Source organism: Gekko japonicus, unplaced genomic scaffold (assembly GCF_001447785.1).
Source record: "Gekko japonicus isolate JY-2015 unplaced genomic scaffold, Gekko_japonicus_V1.1 scaffold2547, whole genome shotgun sequence".
In the NCBI taxonomy this organism is placed as follows: Eukaryota; Metazoa; Chordata; class Lepidosauria; order Squamata; family Gekkonidae; genus Gekko; species Gekko japonicus.
This window is the reverse complement of record NW_015168731.1, coordinates 12,810-32,354: the sequence shown is the minus strand read 5'-3', so window position 1 is coordinate 32,354 and position 19,545 is coordinate 12,810. Positions and strand designations below refer to the sequence as shown.

The following is a 19,545-nucleotide window of genomic DNA, read 5'->3' as shown; positions in this document are numbered from 1 at the left end:
GTTTTCCGGGTCGCGCCGCCCCCCCCCCAGTGTATCAAGGGAAATACCTTGAAATTTGAAAAAGGCAGTGTTCTGGAAGGGAAGCGATTACCCCCCCTTCCCCCATGCTCACTTCCTTAAAAAATTGCTGCTCTGATCTTATGGTGAACAAAACTTATGCTGCTAGGACTCACAAGGCCTATTCTGTGCGCCTTTCCTGTTGCATGGGAGACTCCATCATCTAGATGCATACGTAGTGAAAACCATTTTGATAAGAAGATTTCCAAATCAGAAGCTAAGCCGCGTCGGCCCCCGGCTACTATATGGATGGGTGACCTCTGAGGAATATCAAGGGCATGATGCAGAAGTGGGCAATGGCAAACCGCCACTGAACATCTTTTGCCTTAAAAAAACCCAAGTCTAGCTCGCCACCTGTAATGTATGGCTGCGAGAGTTGGACTATAAGGAAGGCCGAGTGCCAAAGAATAGATGCTTTTGAATTATGGTGCTGGAGAAGACTCTTGAGAGTCCCTTGGACTGCAAGAAGATCAACTCAGTCAATCCTAAAATAAATCAACCCTGACTGTTCCCTGGAAGGCCAGATACTTAAGCTGAAGCTCAAATACTTTGGCCACCCAATGAGAAGGGAGCTGTCACTGGAGAAGATCCTGATGCTGGGAAAGACTGAAGGTAACAGAAGAAGGGGATGGCAAAGGATGAGATGGTGAGACAGTGTTATTGATGCAATGAATGGGAAATTAAGCAAACTCCGGAGCACGACGGAAGACAGGAGGGCCTGGCGTGATGTGGTCCATGGGGTCGCGAAGAGTCGGACTTGACTGTTCGACTGAACAAGAAAAGCTCACCACCTAGTGGTGCATAACACTAAAAGAGCTAGAACTTCTGACTGCCAGACAATCTTAGGATCTCCTGGCTACACCACACACACTGCCATATGATGATGATGATGATAAAATTATTGTCACTTCTCCCCCATGTTCTCTTTCTGATATGTCTTATCACCCACTCCCTGCTTCCAGTGTGAGTAGCCTGGCACAGGAAAGACAGGGCCACTGAACAAACACCAAAAAGAAGGGCAGCCTCAGCTGTGGTCACCCCACAGCACTGGAGAAGGGAGGGAGTACAGAGGACGGCAAAGGAGCTGGCTTGCTCACGGGACTCATTCACCAGCCATCTTTGGCTCCTGGATCCCAGTCTTCTGCATGCAAAGTTGATGGCTCCTACTCTGCACATGCAGGATGGAGAGACTGGAGTGTGGACACCCTTTCTAGTCCCCATAGCCGTGGATCTAACTTTGCAAGCAGTTCCTCGAGGAATTGTAGAAGCCGCCACAGAGAACCTATGATTCACTCTTTACACTATGAACCTTGCTGTCAGGGGAAATTGTAGAAACTGGGTTCCAACTACGCAGCCAGCAAACCGAGAAAGTTGACGGAAACGTCTCCTTTTAAGTATCTGGAACAGGCGTTTTTACGAAGGCCGCTTGTGAAAAGCGTCGTAAATGTAGATTCCTCCAACCAAGTTGTACGGACTGTATGGACCTTTAATTTTTGAAGGAGGAAATGTTGTACTTTAAGCTTTGTTTATAGTTATAGTATGCACTTATTTTGATGTTGTGACACATTCCAAATCAGAAGCTAAGCCGCGTCGGCCCCCGGCTACTATATGGATGGGTGACCTCTGAGGAATATCAAGGGCATGATGCAGAAGTGGGCAATGGCAAACCGCCACTGAACATCTTTTGCCTTAAAAAAACCCAAGTCTAGCTCGCCACCTGTAATGTATGGCTGCGAGAGTTGGACTATAAGGAAGGCCGAGCGCCAAAGAATAGATTATTTTGAATTATGGTGCTGGAAAAGTCTCTTGAGAGTCCCTTGGACTGCTAGGAGATCGAATCAGTCAGTCCTAAAAGAAATCAATCCTGACTGTTCCCTGGAAGGCCAGCTACTGAAGCTGAAGCTCAAATACTTTGGCCACCCAATGAGAAGGGATCCCTCACTGGAGGAGAACCTGATGCTGGGAAAGACTGAAGGTAACAGAAGGGGATGGCAAAGGATGAGATGGTAAGACAGTGTTATTGATGCAATGAACGTGAAATTAAGCAAACTCCGGAGCACGACGGAAGACAGGAGGGCCTGGCGTGATGTGGTCCATGGGGTCGCGAAGAGTCGGACTCGACTGTTCGACTGAACAACAACAAAAGCTCGCCACCTAGTGGTGCATAGCACTAAAAGAGCTAGAACTTCTGACTGCCAGGCAATCTTAGGATCTCCTGGCTACACCACACACACTGCCATATGATGATGATGATGATAAAATTATTGTCACTTCTCCCCCATGTTCTCTTTCTGATATGTCTTATCACCCACTTCCTGCTTCCAGTGTGAGTAGCCGGGCACAGGAAAGACAGGGCCACTGAACAAACACCAAAAAGAAGGGCAGCCTCAGCTGCGGTCACCCCACAGCACTGGGGAAGGGAGGGAGTACAGAGGATGGCAAAGGAGCTTGCTTGCTCACGGGACTCATTCGCCAGCCATCTTTGGCTCCTGGATCCCAGTCCTCTGCGTGCAAAGTTGACGGATCCTACTCTGCACACGCAGGATGGAGACACTGGAATGTGAACACCCTTTCTAGTCCCCATAGCCGTGGATCTAGCTTTGCAAGCAGTTCCTCAAGGAATTGTAGAAGCCGCCACAGAGAACCTATGATTCACTCTTTACACTATGAACCTTGCTGTCAGGGGAAATTGTAGAAACTGGGTTCCAACTACGCAGCCAGCAAACCGAGAAAGTTGACGGAAACGTCTCCTTTTAAGTATCTGGAACAGGCGTTTTTACGAAGGCCGCTTGTGAAAAGCGTCGTAAATGTAGATTCCTCCAACCAAGTTGTACGGACTGTATGGACCTTTAATTTTTGAAGGAGGAAATGTTGTACTTTAAGCTTTGTTTATAGTTATAGTATGCACTTATTTTGATGTTGTGACACACCACCAACTTTAATACTGTAATTTGTGGAATAGAGATAACTTGTGAAATAGAGTTCATATATTTTTGGCAATTTTCTGATGGTGTTTTTCCTAGTGGATTTTGCATATTTGACACGGAAGTTCAGGAGAACCTCCGGAGGCCAGGATGTACCGTACCTGTACGGCTGCATCCTGCAAAGTGATATTGATTTTTCTGCAGTCTGTGAAAGGAGGGCATGGTCATTTCGAGACCTCCCTTGTGGCTCAGCAAAACAGAAAGAGAGCCGGTGTAGGGAGCTGGGAGACCCAAATTCGAATCCTCACACTGCCATGAAGCCTGCACTTATTTTGCCCAGTCTCTCTCTCTCTCTCTCTCTCTCTTTCTCTCAACCTAACAGGATTGTTGTAAGGATCAAAGAGGGAATCGAGAACTGTGAGTGCTTCCCCCAGCTCCTTAGTGTTAGGAGGACAAGGTAAACATGTCCAAGATAGAAAAGATGAAGATTTGGAAAAAGCAAACGGTGTTTCTGTGATCGCAGACTCCGCACATATGGTTCAATGACATGCGTTTGTAAGCTTGTAGTTCCCTTGCTGCAGAATGTGGAATGTTGCAGAATACTGTCCTACATCTATTGCAACCACGGACTCAGAATCCTTGGTTTTTTGGTTTGTTTTTTAAAAAATTCACACCTCTGCTAAGCCCATCTCCCTTCAAGATCTTCAGGCAGAACGGACGGGCAAGGAGTCTGTGAACGCCCCCGTCTTCCCACTGCACCTCTCTGCCAAATGAGGTCATGCCAAAAGGCGCTTTCGCAGTGAGAAAACGATGTCAAAAATAACTTTTCTCTTGCAAAGCAGAAGGGCTTTTAATTTCATTTTGCTGGGGTTTTTTTTTTAAAGAAAGGGGCTTCAAAACGCCGTCGAAAGAACAAGCCGCCGCCGCCGTGCTCTGTTTGCGAGTTCTCCTGGCACTCGGTGCCGCAGAGTGGGGGAAGGGGCCAACTACCTGCCATCTCCAAGAGGCCCGGAGGGGATTCGCTGCTCCGATTCCAGCTATGATCTAACTGGGAGAGTCATTCAAAAACAACTAGATGGACCGGTGCCTCCGTGGCCCGCCCCCAACCACAAGAGCTCCCAAAGGCGGCCAGCGGGCTTTCGGAAGGGAGACCGCCAAGAAAGAAGGTGCATAAAACCTTGCCGAGGGCGAGGGGGGTCTCTCTGTTGTGCTGGGGACAGGTGCGGGGGGGGGGACAGGAACAGGCGGACGAAAAGCCACGGGTCAGGAAGAGGAGGGAGCCCTCCAGCGATATGAAGAGGAAGAAAGAGGGGAGAAAGAGACTCTGTGTCCTGGCTGCTGCAGTCTAATGGGAAACAGATTTCTGCTGCTGCTGCTGCTGCTGCTTTCCCACAAGAAACCGTGGAAGTCGAGGGCCTTCCAAGAAAGCAATCCACAGCTCCCCCCCCCAATTCATCCTGTGTCACTAACTTAGAGGCGAGGGAAGGCGGAGAGAGAGGAGGGAGAAGAAGAAACTCTCAGTCGCATCCTGGAATCGCCTCCCGGGGGTTTATCTAATAGGATTAATCCAGCAAAGGAAGCAGAGGATGACGGGACAGGAGGAGGAGCAAGGAAACAGCTTTCCCCAGTCCCATTCCTCCAGCCTGAAAACAGGGTTGCCAGCCTCCAGGTGGGACCTGGAGATCTCCCGCTTTTACAACTGATCCCTGTTGCAGCCACGAAAGTTGATCCGATATTTGGGATAATTTACATCTGCGTCCAAGGAGGACTGTGTAAAGCCACTTTGAGCTGTCTTACTCAGAGGAACTTTGAGCATGGACAGTTTGGTTCACAAGGATGCTTTAAATATTTGTATACTTTGTACTGGAATGTGTTTTGTAATTTGTAAAAAAAAGGTAAAGGTTCCCTTGCTCGAAAGCCAGTCGAATCCGACTCTAGGGTTGTGGTGCTCATCTGTGTTTCAAAGCCGAAGAGCCTGCGCTGTCCAAAGACGTTTCCGTGGTCATGTGGCCGGCATGACTAAACACCAAGGCGCACGGGACGCTGTTACCTTCCCACCGAAGTGGTACCTATTTATCTACTTGCAACTTCTTGCTTTCGAACTGCTAAGTTGGCGGGAGCTGGAATTAGAGATGGGAGCTCACTCCGTCATGTGGCAACTCAGGTCTTGAACTGCTGAACTACTGACCTTCCACAGCCTGCAGTTCAGCGTCTTACCATAATAGAAATGCTTAATAATAATTATTGAATAGATTGCATAATAATACCACGGTTGTTTTTTGTTTACTTACAACCGATCCCGTGATCTCACGTTTGTATAACCACCTGGAGGTTGGCAAACGTACTAAAACAGTCTCCCTGCAAGGGAAGGATAAAGTCCAGCCGTGTGGCTGATAACCCTTCACAAGGACGGCCTTTCCAAGGCAAAAGACCTCCCAGGGGCTTGGTGAGAGCGGTCAGGATCAACTACGGGGGTTTGACCTGGGGTAGAGATGTTCGTTTAGTAAAGATGGCGTCCGGAAATGTGCTGTAAAAGAAAGACGGCAGAGTCAGCTGGTCCCAGCTGAGTTGCCCGTCATGTGAGCAGGGTAAAGGGGCATCGGTGGGGCCGGAGGGAATCAAATGCAGACCCCCAGATTGGAGCAGATGCCCTCAGAGGCCAGCCTCGGTAGAAAACGAGCCACTTTTTCTTGAGGAGGAAAGGGGGTGCGCCATGCGACAGGATGGCAATGTTGACTGCAAGCCAGAAGGAAAGGGACCATCGGAGCACCCCATCTTCCTGGCTGCACTCCTGAGGGCTCCGCTGGGAGCCCATGTTTCCACCTACTGCGAAGTGGAGACGAAGGAACTGCCAGATTTCAACCCTGGAAAAATCGGTCAAGCCTTCGGGAAACTTGGAAGAGTGACAGGGCCTTCACAGAGGCAGAGTGCCCCAGGCTTATGAAATCACAGACCTGCGGACCTGGTGAAGACTGAACCATCCCGGTTTAAGCTTGGGGTATGCTAAGGGTTCCCATCCCGTTTACACCCCTGTGTGCAAACCCAGTTTTCCCTTTGAAAACAGAAGTTGTAGGGGACAGTCAAGAGGCACAGGAGGAGTTGAGCGCTTCCATTCCATCCCAACCATGGCCCCCTTTGCCTCCACTCCACCCCTGTGTTCGCTTTCACTGGAAGAGACGGGTCTAAGTAACAATGGCTCGTCAGTATAGTGTGTTGCTTTGCCCTAACACACGGGTTCCCACCCTTTTTGTGCCTGTGGGCACCTCTGGAATTCTGCCAAAGGGCAGCAGGCACAAGCATAAAATGGCTGCCGCAGGAGGCAGGGCCAATCACAAAATTGCTGTCACAGGGGGGCAGAGCCAACCATAAGCCGGCTTACCTTAGGGACCACCTCTCCCTGCATGTTCCCCCAAGGGCACTACAGTCGGGGACGCAAAATCTCCTGGACATTCCAGGCCCCAGAAACATAAAATTTGCGGTTACCAGGGCTAGGGCGTTCTCGGTGGCGGCTCCTACCTGGTGGAATGAGCTCCCAGAAGAGATCCGGGCCCTGCGGGACTTGGTGCAGTTCCGCAGGGCCTGTAAAACGGAGCTCTTCCACCAGTAGGAGCCGGCGCCACCATCATTATGCCATCATCATCATGTTGCCATCGTCCCCCTTATTGGTCCTGCAAATTGACCACCCCCGGAGCGGGGACTATTGGGGGTGCGAGACGTGCCTGGCAGAGAACAACGCTGTATGGACGTATATTGTTGCTGCTATACTGATTGTTATTATTGTTGCTTGTTGTTAGTATTTTTAGAACCCCATCCTGAATTTTATAGTTAACTAATTGTGGAGCACCGTAAAGTAAATTTTAGTGTACTGTAGTTATTGTATTTTATATTATTCTGTACTGTTTTAATGTTTCAACTTGGGCATTCGTGCCCCTTGTGAGCCGCCCTGAGCCTTCGGGGAGGGCGGGATATAAATCTAAAGATAAATAAAAGTAAATAAGAATAAAATGTCAAGGATCGAGGTTATGCACAACTCTAATAGTAACGCTTCAACATTTCAGGCAGAAGCTCTGTGTGACAGGGTGCCTTTTAATCCGCACGGCCAATCAGAAGCCCTGCTGGGGAAAAGATCCACCTAGCCACGTCTAACGGACGGACACCAAGAAAGGGGTCGGCAGGAACCAAGGACACTGCGTCGGGGACGCCTGTACTAATAAAATCAAATACGTGCTGGGCTGTTGCTAGGCCTTGAAAGAGACACCGCGGGAGAGGCCGCAACAGCCTTCACTCACTCACCTGGTGACATGGGAGACCAAGAAATTCTGGATTTCCGGGCTGCTGACAAAGGCCAAGTCTCCGTTGCCGAATTCCTGGCAATGCCGCTGGGCCTCCAGCCATTCGGCTTTCTCTGCCACCAGCCGATAGCAGTGGCTGTTCCCGGGGAAGACCACGCTGTCCGTGGGGCACATCGGGTGTACCTCTGCACGAGAGAAAAACAACACGGGCACCTTCACACTGTTCCTTTGAGGCTTGAGGGCCAGTCCCTTGCAGAGGAAGGAGCCCCCCTCCAAGGCCAGGCCCAAAAGGGGCCCAACGACCCCAGCAGACGATCGGAACGGTACTCAACATGGGGCAGAAGGTCAGGAGAGGGGCTGGAAAGGGCAGCATGCTTGCAATGAGTATGCTGACTCCTCTCGTGTAAGTCCTTGATTCTGGGTGCAGTCCAAGCTTCAATACATGCACCAAAAATAGAGGAATCACAGCCAATAGAATACTGACCAATGAGAACGAGAAACCGTGACACGATGGCCAAACAAAAATACTGAATAATACAATAAAGTATGTTTTTGAACAAACAGTGTTATTTTTCATCCGAAAAATGATTACAAAGACTGATTACAGTTCAAGGGAATTCTGTCCAAAAGACAAAATATCACAAATATTAGTAACAGACTAAATAGAAAGTCCAGTATTTCCAGTCCAAAGATTATCTGTACATCAGTTGGAAGTACTTCATTGTCATTTTTAAAATATAACTACACTCAAAACCACACGTATACCAACAAAAAGAGAAGAATTTAGTATCCTTGTACGAATTTGGATTGGTTCAGTATCTGCATTTAATATTGTGTACTGTTTCATATAGAAGAGGAGACTGGATTTATACCCCGCCCTTCACTACCCGAAGGAGTCTCAGAATGGCTTACAACCTCCTTTCCCTTCCCCTCCCCACAACAGACACCCCGTGAGGTAGGTGGGGCTGAGAGAGCTCTGAGAGAACTTGTGACTGACCCAAGGTCACGCCAGCAACTGCATGTGGAGGAGGAGTGGGGACTCAAACCCAGTTCTCCCAGATTAGAGTCCGCACTCCTAACCACTCCACTACACCAAACTGTAAAGGGGTTTCCCCCACTTGCAGGTATCAGTCCACCACTGAGTCTTAGCTGAGGAAAAGTCTTTCGACTTAAAACAAGTTGAATCTAAATTCAGATACATCGTCCTCATCTTTTGCTCATCTTCTGGACAGTCTTTGGACTGGACTTAACATACAGAGTTTTCTGTTTCGTCTGTTACTATTATTTGTGATATTTTGTCTTTTGGACAGAATTTTCTTGAACTATAATCAGCCTTTGTAATAATTTGTCGGATGAAAAACAAGAGAACACTATTTGTTTAAAAACACACTTTACTGTATTATTCAGTATTTTTGTTTGTGCATCATGTCACAGTTTCTTGTTCTATTTGTCAGTATGCAAGCCTCTGTAGCAGAGTGGGGGATTCCGGGCCCTTTTTGTAGCAGGTACTTATTTGCATATTAAGTGACACACCCCTAATGTAGCCAATCCTCCAAGAGCTTACAGTAGCTCCTGTAAGAGTGTGGCCTAATATGCAAAGGAGTTCCTGCTACAAAAAGAGCCCTAAAACATACTTTACTGTATTATTCAGTATTTTTGTTTGTGCATCATGTCACAGTTTCTTGTTCTCATTCGTCGGTATGCAAGCCTCCGTAGCAGAGTGGGGAATTCAAATATGGGTTTCGGGTTTCCCAGATCCTAGTCCACACTTTAACCACAACGCCATGCTGGCTGGGATGGTATTATAGGGAGTGGCTAAAGGCTATGTTTCACCCACTGTTGCTCAGGGACTCCTGGGACTGAGGCCCAGGACACTGGAGGAAGGTGACCCCACCATAAACAACAGGGAAAACTGTTTTGGTCTGGGCCCTTGGCAGAAGGGCCAAACTACGGGCTGCTGTTTGAACTGATTCAATTGAGACAGGAAGCCAAGCATGGGGAGAAAACGCTAGAAGAACATCCGAGCTGCCAAAAGAAGCATAAGACCCACTCCCAGATGCGTGTCTTGTCAAACACTAGGCCTTAACACACCTTGTTCAGTTTCGCCGTCCTGTGCCACGACACTGTACACGGCCGACAGGCCAGTCCCTCCTCGGTTCCTGATCTGCAGCTGCAAACTTTCATTGGCCTTCACTAAAGGAGGACACTGAAGCTCTATCTCTCCCGGAGGTGCCACCACCTCAATTTCTGTCTGCACTGAGGTAAAGCGACTGCCCACAACGGCGGTGGCGGTGACGTTGTAGCGTCCGGGCAAAGAGTACTTGTGGAGAACAGCTGCCTTGGTGGTATTGAAAAGCTGTGTCTGGTCCCCAAAGTCCCACTGGAAGTTGCCCACGGCAAGCGGGACACTGATGTTGAAAGCCACTGTTTGGTAAAGACTGGAAGGGTTCCTGGGCCCTGATAAGGAAATGTGCAGCTGCGCCAGGAAAACATTTGAGACAATAGAAGGCCCCCCACAGACAGGCCTGGAAAATGGCTCTGTGCAAAACGGCAAACAGTCCGTGGAAGAGTTTGGCTCGAGAGCGGGACCGCACAGGCAATGCCCGTCATCGCTGAAGCCCCCGTAGTCCTGCCCTTCGACATAGCATTGAGCACCGCAGATCTCCTCAGTCCAGTTCTGAGGGAGCTGGTATACAAATCGGACGATGGAATCGGCCAGTCCTGTAGCGCTGTCCGTCAGGCACGCGATGTACTCAGCTTCTGGAGAGGGATACACGCAAAAGAAGCCTTGCGTAAATCCAAAATGCCAAACCACAGTCTCATGAATCCTCTTCTAATCACACCTCTCTCCTCTTTCACCCAGTATTTACCCCTCCTTTCCTGTGAGGCTGAAGGAAAACCCGGAAATAAAACAGACAGAAAGGCTTTCCTGCATCATAAGAAGAAAATAACTACGTGCAGGTACTAGTGGGGTCGGCCTTCACATAGGTACCGTTTTCTAGTTTCCTCAAGCGAGGCAAAACTAGTTGTTGAAGTGACGAGAGGAGCTATGCTTCTTACCAATAGCTCAGGGGAAGAAGAAAGCTGGAATTACGTTTTATATGTTTGGCTGCCTGCACTACCTGTAAGAACTAGAGACCATTACAGGCACAAAGAGACTTCCTTACACATCTGTTACGTGGAGGCCTAAGATAATTAATAAATAATAATTATTGTATAGCAGTGGGTGTAGTATATCCAGGAGATCCTAAGATTGTCTGGCATCCAGTTCAGCTCTTTTTATGTGATGCACCACTAGGAGGCGGGCTAGACTTGTTTTGGGGCTGAGAGAGCTCTGAGAGAACTGTGACTGGCCCAAGGCCAGCCAGCTGGCTTCTTGTGGAGGACTGGGGAATCAAACCTGGTTCTCCAGATTAGAGTCCGCCACTCTTAACCATTACACCACGATGGCTCTCAGGCCTAAGATAATGGGTCCAGGATAATAGACATTACAATCAAGAAGAAGAAGAAGAGATTGGATTTATACCACGCCCTTCACTCAGAGTCTCAGAGCGGCTTGCAAACTCCTTCCCCTTCCCCTCCCCACAACAGACACCCTGTGAGGTAGGTGGGGCTGAGAGAGCTCTGAGAAAACTGCCCTTGAGAGAATAGCTCTGAAAGGAGTATGGCTTGCCCAAGGTCATCCAGCAGCTGCGAGTAGAGGAGTGGGGAATCAAACCCGGTTCTCCCACTACACCAAACTGGAAAGCACTAAAAATGGCGGGTGTAAAAGAAACAAGTGTAAGAGAGTCACCCAAAATTCCTCCAAACAGTTGCCCTCCCATTTCTGAACCATAAGGGAGGAAGCATTCGGATCCCTTGAATGTAAAGAACCGAAACCCTGATAGGTTTGTGAAGCCATACACATAAGCACTGTTATTAATTGTGACCGGCTCAGTATAATCCTATTCCGTTTCAAATGCTCTCTTCCAGAGCCTGACCCATTCCTCTTACCACAAGTTGTATCGGTGAATGAAACATTGAAAAGAGGAAGGTTGGCCACCTCGGGTGGCTGGGCGCACTTGGTATCCAGTGGGCGCGCGACTTTCACTTTCCTTCTGTCCAGCCAGCGGGGAAGCCAGGCGAGGTTGCAGTCACAAAGGAATGGATTCAGACTCAGGTTTCTGAAACAAGGAGAGCAGTGAGATGGACTGCACAGTACCATCGCCAGGAGAGGCCAGCAAGAATATTGATTACGCCAACCGCCAATAGCCCTTCATTTGTCACACCCTGAACACTCCCTGTTTGAACTGCTGCCTTCGGGTAGAAGATATAGGACAATTAATACAAGGACAAACAGATTAAAAAACAGTTTTTATTCGAGAGCTATTATTGCTTTAAATGCTGTATGAATTGGAATTTGGGTTTATCTCCTGACAGCAGCTAGAATTGTATTAGCTAGCTATTGGAAAAGAAATGAAATTCCAGACAGGCTGGATTTTATAAATAAAGTAATTGAGACAATAGAAATGGACAATTTAACACAGAAACTCCACGGGAGAACAAACTCAGCGTTCTTAACTATGTGGTCAAATGTATAGAACTGGATTGATAAGAATGTATAAAAATCTATAAGGAAATTTATATGTAACATACTGTGCTTATGCAGATATATAATAGATATGATATAGGATCGAATTTAATGTAGGGATGGTGAGGGTGTTAGGGTGTATATCTGGTGGCGGTATTTGTCTTCTTTTATATGTTATATTTCAATAAAAATTATTTTTTAAAAAATTGGAATTTGGGTGACATTGGTGGTTTAAGTTGCAATGTGAACCTTAAGGGAGTTATGGGATGGTTGTGAATGGTTGTGTGAGTGTATATGAGTATGGTTGTAGATCACCGAATGATTGCATCTTAATTTCGTTGTACTATGTACAATGACAATAAAGTATATTATTATTATTGTTGTTATTATTATTATTCCCAGTGGCACCCCTCTCCATGCACTGCTTTGTAAAGAACCGTGTATGGTTAACAACCAGAGAAGCATGCAATCATTAATGCGATTCCATCCCCAGCCCACACCCAGACACACACACAAAGATCGGAACCGTGAAAATAATTCGTTCCATTAATAATTGCTGTAATTATAAGCAGAGGAGAAGAAGAAATGAGTTTGGCATTAACGAGCACTCTGCCACTTCACATGAGATGGGATCGGCGGCCAACGAGGACGTGGCATTTCCAAAAAAGGCTTCAGCGGGATTAAAAAAAGCAGCCTGTCAAAACCTAATGACATGCTTTTTGAAATGTCAGTCTGGTGAAACAATGGAGAATTGAGTGGGGGCGCTAACCACACCTTCTGTGCAACACTGAGAACAAAAGAGGAGGGTGGGGAAATGTGGGGGCTTTAATTCAGGGGTTGACAACCCCAAATTCTCTCCTACGTATGGTAGGTAGTGGAGGGTATCATGGACCAGCTACCACCCGAGGGTGGGCAGATTTATGACCTGATAACAGTTCTTTTTTTTATATTAAAAGTTTTTTTATTTTAGTTTTACACATCAGACATTCCATCTGTACATTACATATATTATAAAGTCAGTTAAACTTCTGACAATTCTTCTAACCATTTATACACCTTTAACCATCTCTTCGTATGTACCTTTTCATTTTTGGTTTTGTAATGTCAAACTCAAAATTATCCATTTGTGTTAATTCTAATATCTTCAGCGTTAGTTCTTCTCTAGAGGGTATTATCTCAGATTTCCAATTTTTAGCCAGTAAAAGTCGAGCAGCCGTTATTATATAAACGAATAGGTATGATGCTTGCACATTATATCCATCCGGGATTATATTTAACAGATATATTTCTGGTTTTATAGCTAAATTATTTTCTAGAATTTCTTGAATTATCTTTCGTACCATTTTCCAATAGCCTTGTATTTTACTGCATTTCCTGATAACAGTTCTCGTGGTGAGAACTCTCAGGGAGGCAGGTAGGAAATGTTATGCTCTGGACTTCATGGTCTTTATGAAGGTTAGTGGGTAATGTATTATTCAAATGCGAAGAACAGAATCAACATCTTGCCTCATCCTGCCTCACCCCATCATCTCCAGAGATAACCACACACAGTGTAACTAGATTCTAAGCATAATTTACCCCAAAGTTAAGTTCTGCTGGTTCTAGACCAATTCTACCTAGAAGCTCAAATGACTCAACTGAGGCGATCATACTTTGACCACAATCTGAGAAGACGAGAGTCACTGGAAAAAGACAATAATACTAGGATTAGAAGAAGAGAAGAGATTGGATTTATGCCCCGCCCTTCACTTGGAGTCTCAGAGCGGCTTACAATCTCCTTCCCCTTCCCCTCCCCACCACAGACACCCTGTGAGGTGGCTGGGGCTGAGAGAGCTCTGAGAGAACAGCTCTTTTTCAAGGACAGCTGTGCCAGAGCTTGTGACTGACCCAAGGTCACATCAGCAGGTGCAAGTGGAGGAGTGGGGAATCAAACCCGGTTCTCCCAGATTAGAGTCCGCGCACTTTAACCACGACACCAAACTGGAAGGCAGCAGGAAAAGAGGAAGACCCAACAGGAGATGGAGGGACTCGATGAAGAAGCCACAGCCCTCAGTTTGCAAGACTTGAGAATGGCAGCTAACGAAGAAGACGTTTTTGGAGAACATTGATTCACTGGGTCGCCAGAAGCCAGAAGCGACTTGACGGGACTTCACATACACAGACAAGTCCTACTTCGTTCAAGAGGGCTGCAGACTGCATTTGGAGGTCCCAATGAGATGGGACACCAAACGTTCCCCCAGACGTCCAGCACCGATGGCACCAGCTATCCATTTATTCCCCTTTAACCTGCCCCCCCCAACTCTCGGCATCCTCATTTCCATTGCCCTAGCCTTTCCCTCTGCTACGCAAGATTTTAGGAGTTTTATATGTGCATCCTTTTTTCTTTCTTTCTATTTTTTTATTGTATCCCAATATTGTTATTACATTACAGTTTAGTTCCAACTTTTTGATACTTCTTTTCCCCTATTTTATCCCTCCCCCCCTAAGGTGGCCACCATCATGTTATTCAAATTACATTTTCAACCACGAGCACATTCTTTCCAACTTTTCAACTATACCCCTGTTGGCTTCCCCTTTATAAACCCATTTAAAGTATACCGACCATTTCTTTTTTATCTCCTTCATTTTTACAGTCCATGTCTTGCTTTAAACATTCCAATATGTCCGATTGTATATATTCATATAAATATTTGTTCCATTTTTCTAAAGTCCATTTTGAGCTCTCCTTCCAACCATATGCAATCACTGCATGCGCTGCTAATAACATTACTTTGAAAATATCCTGATTTTGTTTCTCAGTTCTATGTGCATCCGTTGAAATCGATTTTAATCTGTTTTAATTTTTGTATACTGTATGCACTTTGTGCTCTATGTGAGCCGTCCTGAGCCCATTCGCGGGGAGGGCGGGGTATAAATAAAATAAAATAAATAGATAAATAAATAAATAAAGAGGGTGCTGACGACCGTCGAGGTGAGACCCCCCTCTCAAGCCCCTTCTTTCACTGCTGGGGGAGAGGGCATTACAGAATTATTGGCCCTATGCATCCAGATCTCCTTAACCTTTAGGGCCTTAATATAATGCTATAGAGTCCATCCGCCAAAGCAGCCCTTTTCTCCAAGGGACCTGATCTCTGTTGCCTGGGGATCAGTTGTTAATAGCAGGAGATCTCCAGGATCTCCACCTGGAATTTGGCAACCCGAGCTAATAGTATTCTCTCCTCAGGTCAAACTTGTCTATCCTTTCCCAACTCCAAAGGAGCCCGCAGCACTATACATGAGGATGTCCAGTTCTTTTGTTGGGTGTTAAAGTCAAAAACACTTCAGTATTTACAGGGTTAATGATGTTTGTTAAGTCACATGTTAGTTTGTAACCAATCTGTTTAGACAATGGAATGCCCGGGAACTTTGGAGCTAACTTGCTAGTCTGATTGGAAACCAAGGTGTCAAGTATTTAGCATATTGGCTTCTCCTTCCATTCTTTGTTCTGACCAGAGAAGGAGACGCCATTCGGCTCTTCCCGTTTTACCTTTTAGCTGTAAGGATGTAGACATACGAGCTCTTTGTTATTTTCATATCCTGTGTACCTTTTCCCCATGTTAGGTTTATCGTAAACTTTTATATTTGAATGCACACCATGGACTCAGTCTCTTAATACTCTGCTGGCTTACTCAAAAAGAATCCCAACATCTTTCCTCGCAGTCATCCACGTGAGGCAGCTTAGACAAAGCGTGACCCATCCAGGGACCCCGTGGACTCCAAAAGTCAGCTCTGTCTTTCAAACGTCAAGCTCAAAAGGTAGAGAGTAGTTCAGCCCTGGGAGAGTTTGCAGGACCTCTGTGCTTATTCCTCAATCTCTGTGCCCATTCCTCAAGACCTCAACAGGCATGACTACAGGTTGGACCTCAGAAATCCATTCTGCGGCGGTCTTCCCCCCACACGAAGGCATAAAGAGCCGGCAGAGGGATGGATCCAAGAGACCCCACCCCACCATGAACAATGTCAACACCAGCAGCCAGCTAGAGTCAAGGAGTCAGGGCCCCAGAGGGATGTTTCTAAAGCCCCCAAAAGGGGCCTGAATGCAGAAAACAGGGTTTTGCCCAACAGGTCCAGAAATGTCATAATCAAAATTAAAAAACGTGCTTTGGGACTTACATTTCGCTTAAATTAAATAAATTATCAAATACGCCATCTTCTAATGTAGAAATCTTGTTGTTGCTTAAATCTCTGCAGTCAGAGAGGCAAAAAAAGAGAGAGAGAGAGAGAGAGAGAGGGTTGTCAGTACCACAAACTATTTCCCCCTCTTTTCTTACTCCCTAAATATCAGCTGTTTGGGGGTGTTCCCCTCCCCAGTGCTTGGAACAAAATGCACACGCTAAAGCGCTCCTTTCGACTTCCTCTAGGCATAAATCCCCCTTTTGCGCAGAAACCGCCGGAGTCGCACTTCATCCCGTAGGCCTCCCCCTGGCCCGCTGCCCAGAGATAGAATTTCAGCCCGGGCGGTTTTTTCAGGCCCAGGTATCCGACAGTATAAACAGCTAATTCTGACCGGGGCCTTGCCGACAATCCACCTCTCCCTTCTGGCACCGGGAGCCAACAGGGCCCGCAGGAACGTCGAAAACTTTCACCTACTCAACCGCTGAGGCCTGACAAGTCCCCCCCCCTCGCCTTGCCTGCCTCCTTTTTTCTCCTCCTTATGTGCAACTGTCAGGGAGGCAGAGGCTTCGGCCTGCCGAGGCGGCATTGCTTTGGGGGGAACCAAGGAACCGAGGCCTTTAAAATCGCAGCCAATTTCCCTTTTTACAAGCCAGTGGCTTGGGAGACTTGGCACGGGTTCCCGCTTCTGGTTCTGTTCAGACTCTGTCGCGGCTAGATCTCCGTTTCAGCCCAGCGCTCCTTAGCTCCAGGGCGGCATATAAATAACCTCGATCAATTGCTTGAATAACACTTGTTGCTTTAAAAAAAACCAACACACACCGAACCAGTATTCAGTCGGCCATTCAACCGTACCCTGCCCAGCCCATCTATCTGAGAGCCAGCGTGGTGTAGTGATTAAAGTATTGGACCTCGGCAGGGCTTTTTTTGTAGAAAAAGCCCAGCAGGAACTCATTAGCATAATAGGTCACACCCAACAGCTGAAACTCATTAGCATATTAGGCCGCACCCCCATGCTGCCAGAAGTGTGGTCATCCAGCCACACCCACCTTTTGCTTCTTATTCTGTTTACCTTGTTTGTGGTCAAAACCCAGGGCTTTTTTTGTAGCAGGAACTCCTTTGCATGTTAGGCCACACACCCCTAATGTAGCCAATCCTAATGAGTTTCTGCTGTTGGGTGTGGCCTGTTATGCTAATGAGTTCCTGCTGGGCGTGGCCAACTCGGGAGCTAGCCGGAACTCTGTTCCTGTGCGTTCCTGCCCAAAAATAGCCCTGGACCTCGGAGACCCAGGTTCTAACCCCCCACTCTGCCATGGAAGCTTGCTGGGTGACCTTGGGCCAGTCACACGCTTTCATCCTGACCTACCTCCCAGGGTTGTGGTGAGGATAAAATGGAGGAGAGGAGAATGAGGGAAGCTACTCTGGGTCCCCTTTGTGGAGAACGGTGGGAGATAAGGGTGTGATCAGATGGGCTTCTTGATCCAGTGTCTCCACGTCTCCCCTCCGGTTTAAAAAAGTGCGCCCGGACGTCAGAGGAGGTATCCTGCATTGCAGTCACTGCTGACTTTCCTGACACCAGAGAAAGCCCATGTTTCGCGAAAGCTATTGTCATCACCGCGCATTTCCAGATGTCTGATCACTCCAGTGCAAAGTGAACCCACTCGTTGGGGGTTCGACTTATGGCACCATTTTTTAAAAGTTAGCGATACGCGCATAGGCGCATTACTGTCACCCATCACATCAGTGTGCGGACATGGAAGTCAATGAATAAACACTTATGCGCATGCATGTGGGGGTTGGTTTTTTTAAAAAAAATGGTGCACGCTGGCAAGTGTCTGGAGGGTACACCGTGGGGTGTACACTGGGTGTCCGTGTTACTGCGGAATAAATAAACCCAGGTAATATTTGAGGATAAAGGGAAGTACTTCTTCACCCACGGAGTGATTAACACATGGAATTCACTGCCACAGGAAGTGGTGGTGGCTACAAGCATGGACGGCTTCAAAAGGGAATTGGATAAGCATATGGAGCAGAGGTCCATCAGTGGCTATTAGCCACAAGGTATAGATAGGGACTCTGGGGCAAGGGATGCTCTGTCTTCTTGGTGCTTGGGGGGGTCAACAGTGGGAGGGCTTCTAATGTCCTGGCCCCACTGGTGGACCTCCTGATGGCACCTGGTATTTCTGGCCACTGTGTGATACAGAGTGTTGGACTGGATGGGCCTTTGGCCTGATCCAACATTGGCGTCTCTTATATTCTTATGAGGCGTGTCAACAGCGCTATAATCACGCCGTCTGACCACAACCTAAATGAAGTAAATAAATAAACATCTAGTACAACCAATCCCAGCTGTCCTTTATGTCGTTCTCCTTTCCCCCATCTTATCCTCACAACAGCCCTCTGAGGTAGGTTAGGATGAGAGAATGCGTGGCTAGCTTCAAGGACACCCAGGAAGCTTCACGGCAGTGTGGAGGTCTCCGCGATCCTAAGTGCACCTCTGCACTGCACTGTGCCAGTTCTGCTGCACAATTCCCACCACTTCTTTAACTCACCAAGAGGGGATTCCTTCTCAAACACGCCCCCCCCCCTTCTAGCTTTTGAGATTTTTTCCAGACATTGTCTCCAGACTTCTGGAAACGACCTTTTGTTTTTTTTTAAATGAAAGCAGAGATTCCCCGGATGCCGAACTGGACACTAAATAGCCTCTTTCATGCTTGTCTAGCGCAACTGTGGAAGCACAGGCCCGCCCCCAAGTACCGAAAAGGTATCCGGATTTGAGTGCCGGTAACGAATACTTACAGTTTTGTCAGGGAAGTCAGATGTGCAAAACTCTCCGCGTGTAAAACACTGATCTTGTTACTGGAAAGATTTCTAGAGGGGGAAGAAGCAGAGAGACAAGGTCAAGCTTCTTATCTTTCACGCTTATTTTGTCTTTGTTCCATCACCAGGAAGCCCGAGCTTAAACGGTAAAACATGGTGGGAAAAATATATTAATGCAAAACACCCTTTAAAAAAAAAAAAACTTCATGAAAGACCACTAAATTTAAGTCACTGGATTTTTAAAAAAAATGAAACGAAAACTATTTATGGAGCTGGAGGTTACACCCTAGAGGCAAGCAATGGCAAACCATCTCTGTTCAGTCTCTTACCATGAAAATCATATGAGTGCGTCGCCATAAGTCAGCTGTGATTTAACGGCACTTTAGAGACACATATACAAGGTTCATCCCAGAACAATAATCAATCAACGCATCTATTGCACGTTATCTTTCTGTTCCTGCATAGAGCTCCACGTGGCTAATGTGGCTCTCCCTATTTTATTCTCACAACAACCCTGTGAAGTAGGTCAGGCTGAGAGACAGCAACGGGTTCAAAGTCCTCCATTAGGCTTTACAGATAAATAAACATCTAGTACAACCAATCCCAGCTGTCCTTTATGTCGTTCTCCTTTCCCCCATCCTATCCTGACAACAGCCCTCTGGGGTAGGGCTCTCATCTCCCTGTGTCCCATGAATGTGTGGTTCCGTAATTCGAGCTAATAGTCTATAGA

The 19,545-nt window shown here is 47.1% G+C and overlaps 1 protein-coding gene across 1 annotated transcript in view; it reads right to left on the bottom strand.

Moving 5' to 3' along the window:
* The window catches only part of PKD1 (polycystic kidney disease 1 (autosomal dominant)), a gene marked incomplete at its 5' end in the record, with an annotated part of 100,363 nt that extends 81,497 nt beyond the window's left edge, over positions 1-18,866 (bottom strand). The window contains 5 exons of the mRNA XM_015415598.1: positions 7,275-7,456; positions 9,363-10,033; positions 11,267-11,436; positions 15,996-16,067; positions 18,795-18,866. Of these exons, the coding sequence (XP_015271084.1) occupies positions 7,275-7,456; positions 9,363-10,033; positions 11,267-11,436; positions 15,996-16,067; positions 18,795-18,866 (1,167 nt within the window). The remainder of the gene's footprint in view (positions 1-7,274; positions 7,457-9,362; positions 10,034-11,266; positions 11,437-15,995; positions 16,068-18,794) is intronic.
* Between the last annotated feature and the right edge of the window lie 679 nt (positions 18,867-19,545).